The sequence below is a fragment of the Triticum aestivum genome, chromosome 5A, assembly GCF_018294505.1.
Source record: "Triticum aestivum cultivar Chinese Spring chromosome 5A, IWGSC CS RefSeq v2.1, whole genome shotgun sequence".
Lineage (NCBI taxonomy): Eukaryota > Viridiplantae > Streptophyta > Magnoliopsida > Poales > Poaceae > Triticum > Triticum aestivum.
In genome coordinates this window covers 694,375,977-694,381,324 of record NC_057806.1, presented here as the reverse complement: position 1 = coordinate 694,381,324, position 5,348 = coordinate 694,375,977, and the positions used below count along the sequence as shown (strand labels likewise).

Sequence of the window (5,348 nt, the reverse complement as noted above, 5' to 3'; positions counted from 1 at the left end):
GGGCCTCTCCTATGGCAAATGCTAAAAACAGCTTATTCTGAGACATAACTTGTGCTCGCCTATATTGGAGGAGATCGACATGGTGGACTGGCCCAATAATTGTGTTAGTTAGAGGTTAATTCAAAAAGGTTTTGCAGTTTTTGAAATACATGTCTGCTTTTTTTACTACACACTGAACTCTTTCTATATACACGATGATCTTTTTTTTAGATACACGTTGAAATTTTTTCACATAAATGATGAACATTTATTCAAAATTTCAAATACATGTTGAATATTTTTCTATAGAAACCAGTGCCTGGATACGTGTCCACAGCAACGACCATTCATGTATAAGCCAAAGCTAGCTAAGGAACATCTATAGTTGACTTCTGCTCTCCAAATAATATGCATCTGCTATACGTGTCCATGCATGGTACCCAACGAACTAAGCAACCACACAACATACATGGCCATGGCATGAAAGTCATCACACAGCATATCTTCAACGCATTCCAGCCACGAGTATCCCGCTATTCTGTGTGCGGAGCTTGTTTGAAAAATGGATGCCCATCAAGTATTGAAACTCGCCGGGCGTATATCTCGCTCTAATCATTTTGTTGGCTAGCGTAGCGCATAGAGATTCAGAGCATCCATAAGCATAAGGCTACACGTACGTAGATGGATTTTATGTAGTTTAAGTTAAGCTGTAGAATTAAACTTGAACGATCAATCATGGGATCAACATGTACGTGCAACCGGGCTATAAATACCACCCCCCACAGAGCTCAAACTCACAGCACCTACAAATCCTTGCTACTTGCTACCTATAGTAAGCATTGCTTCCTCTCGATCAAAGATTTCGCAATGGCGCCATCGACCAAGCTCTTCCTCCTGCTCCTCGGCTTGAACCTGATGGTCGCCGATGTGCACGGTGGCTGCGGAGCCCACTGCCCGACTCCGCCGCCACCGTCGACGACCAACGGCTCGTGTCCGATCGACACGCTGAAGCTGGGCGTGTGCGCCAAGGTGCTGAACCTGCTAAAGCTTGGGCTCGGTGTGCCGCACAGCGAGACGTGCTGCCCGCTGCTGGCCGGTCTGGCCGACCTGGACGCCGCGGTGTGCCTCTGCACCGCCACCAGGGCCAAGGTCCACGGCGTCATCAACCTCAACGTCCCCATCGACATAGTGCTCCTGCTCAACCAGTGCCACAAGACCTGCCCGCCCGGCTTCACCTGCCCGCTCTGATCGATCGACGTATACTCGTCCAAGCATGGCATGCTGCGTACACATGCCATGCATTGCACCTTCCTATTCCTATATGCTACTCCAGTTTGTTTATCAATTCATCTATATGTCTCGTGCATGCCTAAGTTTCGTGTCATGCATTCGCGTTATGCATGCATGCAGTGATCACTTCGTGTTGTGTGTGAAAGTGTGTCATGTCGTTGTGGTGTCCAAATAAATAGGCCTCGCAATTGGGGGTTTGTATCATGATGTGAAATACCGTACCGGTTATATGCTCTGAAATATGTTGAAGTTGTGTTAACTCGAGCTGTGTGTTATATATATTCTGCCTCTTCATAGTCCACTACTAAAACATGATCAGCCCGACCGTGTTTTCGAAATGGGGTTGCTTGTTCTGTGAGTAGTCCTCATGTGGTAGGTTTGTATAGGTTTTCGCCCGGTTTTCCAGTAATTAACCGGGCAACTCTCTTCTGCTTAATTAATCGATGAGGCAAATCTTTTGCCTCCGTTTTGAAAAAAAAAAACTACTAAAACATATACTCCCTCCATTCCATACTATAAAACCAGCATTCTTAAGTTTAAGATCAAAGAGGCATACAACTTTTTGACAAGTCAAACCTCACAAATTTTGACCAAGTTTGTGGAGAAAAACATTTACATCTGGAATGCCAAACAAATATCATTAGATTCATCATAAGAAGTAGTTTCATATTTTAGATATTTGGTATGGTAGCTACAAATAGTTTTCTTTGTAAACATGATCAAAGTTTGCAATCTTTGACTTCTCAAAAAAATCTATACGCGCTACATTATGGGAGGCAGGGAGTACATGCACCTAGATCAAAGTCAACTCTATGATTTATATGGATCATAGGAAGAGAAAAAGAAATAAATTGGATCGACGATGAATTAATTTATTATTGACGAGAGCTTTATCGCCAACAACATGCAGATACATGGCAAGGGAGATGTAATGCGAGACCATGCAGCAGCGATCTTTGTATGGGCTAGGCAGTTCATCTCATCCTTACATGCAGTTACGGACCAGAAACGTCTCGAAGCATAGTTAAAATGTTTAGAGTTGCATTTTCTTTGCATGGAAGTCATTGCAAAAGAAGTGGAAGCTGCGTATGGCTTGGTGTGTTCTTAGGCAGGAGAGTGTTCTATTATGTCGCATAGCGCATTTTCCTTCTTGTGTATCGGTCAAACGGGTTTGTGCAATTCAAAATGCTAGATGAAGTGGGCCGAAAGTGAGCCTGAGTTGAGCTGAGCACGCGGCTGGTTTTAGATGATGTGTGGGATTGCAGTTTTATATGGCCATCATGACTTAGGCTGGGCATTCATTAGCTACAAAATAATATTGGTATACTCTCATGAATGCACGTCAACAATTCATCTACTACCATTATAAAAGAAAGAGAAGGACAGATCCAAACAATCACATCCATCCATCATCAAAATCTAATGACTCTTAATCCTTCTGTGTTTAACGCTACAAACCACGCATTAAGACACTGCAATCGATCGATCTAATCTGCCCCGCAGTAAAAAAAAAGAAGAAAACCGCCCGCACGACATCCTCTTTCTCCTCGGCACGACCTCCTCCCACACCGTTCGCCTCCTCCCCAGTCGCGCCCTTCACCGCCACCTCCGCGCGCCGGAGCCACGGAAAGCCGCCGCAGGTCGCCGCCTCCACAGCCGCGGGAGCCCGCCCCTTCTCGCCGCTAACAGCGAGGCCCGGTGTCGTGCAGCCACCGCCGAACCCCTCCGCCCCCGACGCCGAGGATTGAGGCCGCACACGGCCCCCAACACCGAGGGTTGGCGCCGACCACCGATCCACCACCGAAAATGATACACTTACGGATAACTTGTTCAGAAAGCTGGCTACGCATTGCCGTGGCAGAACGAGAGAACTATGTGAGCCCGCAGTTCACGCAAAGTGAAATTTTGAGCGTCAATCAGCTGACTCCCCATCTGCGCGTAGCTGTTTTCCGTGGGCTGGCCGTCCGTAAGTGTAGCAAAGTCCATCCACCACCCAGCCGGAGCGGGCGCGATTCGCCACCCGTAGATCTCCGCTCGGTCGAGGCCGCACGACGCCGCTGTGTGCCCCTCCACATCACGCCGTGGGGTTGCTGGGCACGCCGCCGCCGATTCTACGCCGACACTGACACCAACTACTGGACACTAATTCCGTGTGTTGAGGCACGTTGTTCCTGGCTGCTGCCCCCGATGCCGACGCCATCTGTCATCCCCGAATCAGCGCGTTCCGCTGCCGCTGCCGACGCCATCTGCCCCACGAATCCTTTCCCATGAGGTACCTTATTTTCTCTTCATCTACAAAATTCAGTGCACTCAAGATCGATGCCAACGACCAGACCTTCTCCCATGAGGTTTCTATTCCTAATGACCAGATCGATGCATGATGCATGTTTGCTAATTCTTCAGTGAATACATCAACTGATGCATAGAGACACGGATAGGCCACATTGCCCTTTGCAGTTCCATGTGATCAACTGATGTTTGTGAGTGACAATTTCAAGTACCAACTACTCTACGTATAGGATTTCAACGGGTCAAAAATCTTTTGATCTGCTACTTCTCTTTGTACTTCAGTAGTATCTTTTTCTTCTAACTGACATGCTTATGAACTAACTTGCAGTTGTTCCCACCAGATGAATGGCTGGTCGGAGGATAATTGCCATCAATGTATGCGCCAAACAGAATAAATATGATACTTGATGAATTTGTCACCCGAAAGAGTTAGGTAAGCATCCACCGTTCACATGACAACTTTGATCGTTCCTGCTTCTATGTGCATATTCTCTCTGTATGCCGATATATGAATGTATATGCAGAAGTCTGGCATTGCTTAAGTACTAACTGATACTGGGACTCATCAATGAAGAATTATCATTGGCCATGGCCTTGCTTCATATCTTGAACTGCAATTTTGCTGATAAGCTTGTGTCAAATGATCTGCGGTTATGCACATAACTAGCATAGAAGCGATTTGCTTTCATTCATTCTTTTACGCAATACTTCTCTGTGTCTGTAGAATACTCTGCGAATCTAAAAAGTTTGAAGGATCTACCAATTGTGCTGAGCCCTGGTACTATACATCATATTCTCTTGAAAATGTCACTCCATACATGATACATGTTTGCACCCCACCCCCAACCCCCAGCCCTACCCACCCGCACCAGCAATATCATCGTCCAATTATTATTTTCTCATCTTAACCAAATTTTCAGCACATAAGAGTATATATTGCATGACAACACTTGCCTGATAGATATATAGATGACCAAATAAAAAATGAATTCAATTTCAATTCATGCTGCAGCATCTAAGTACTACTCTTTGACGACATTGCCAGGGCTGCTCTGCTTTTCGTGCATTCAAAAGCACCAACCAGTAGGTTGAATCTCGGTTGCACTTTCACCTCATCAAACCAAAGTTTTAATTGACATCATCATCTACTCCACCGCTTCATAGCCATCATTTTGTGATTATACAGTATCTAGCAGTGGTATACTCATGCTGCATATCTTTTACAGACTAACTTTTGCATTTACAAATTTTGATTTACAAATGGAGAATCATAATCTGCTAGACATGAGGCATGAGGCAGCCACAACAGTTTAAGTTGGGAGATACCAAGTACCAACAGCAGTACCACGAAGGTTCTGTTGGAAATATGCCCTAGAGGCAATAATAAAATGGTTATTATTATATTTTCTTGTTCATGATAATTGTCTATTGTTCATGCTATAATTGTGTTATCCGGAAATCATAATACATGTGTGAATACATAGACCACAACACGTCCCTAGTGAGCCTCTAGTTGACTAGCTCGTTGATCAAAAGATAGTCATGGTTTCCTGACTATGGACATTAGATGTCATTGATAACGGGATCACATCATTAGGAGAATGATGTGATGGACAAGACCCAATCCTAAGCATAGCTCAAAGATTGTGTAGTTCGTTTGCTAGAGCTTTTCCGAATGTCAAGTATCATTTCCTTAGACCATGAGATTGTGCAACTCCCGGATACCGTAGGAGTGCTTTGGGTGTGCCAAACGTCACAACGTAACTGGTGACTATAAAGGTGCACTACGG

General features: G+C 45.0%; 1 protein-coding gene across 1 annotated transcript; it reads left to right on the top strand.

The window, feature by feature from the left end:
- The first annotated feature begins 846 nt into the window (after window positions 1-846).
- On the top strand, window positions 847-1,227 carry LOC123108473 (cortical cell-delineating protein-like). Its single transcript, XM_044530253.1, has one exon. It carries the CDS (start codon window positions 847-849, stop codon window positions 1,225-1,227), a length of 381 nt encoding a protein of 126 aa, XP_044386188.1.
- The last annotated feature ends 4,121 nt before the right edge of the window (window positions 1,228-5,348 follow it).

Coding starts and splice junctions, on each gene's coding strand:
- LOC123108473 (XM_044530253.1), top strand. CDS start 847: ATGGCGCCATCGACCAAGCTCTTCCTCCTGCTCCTCGGCTTGAACCTG.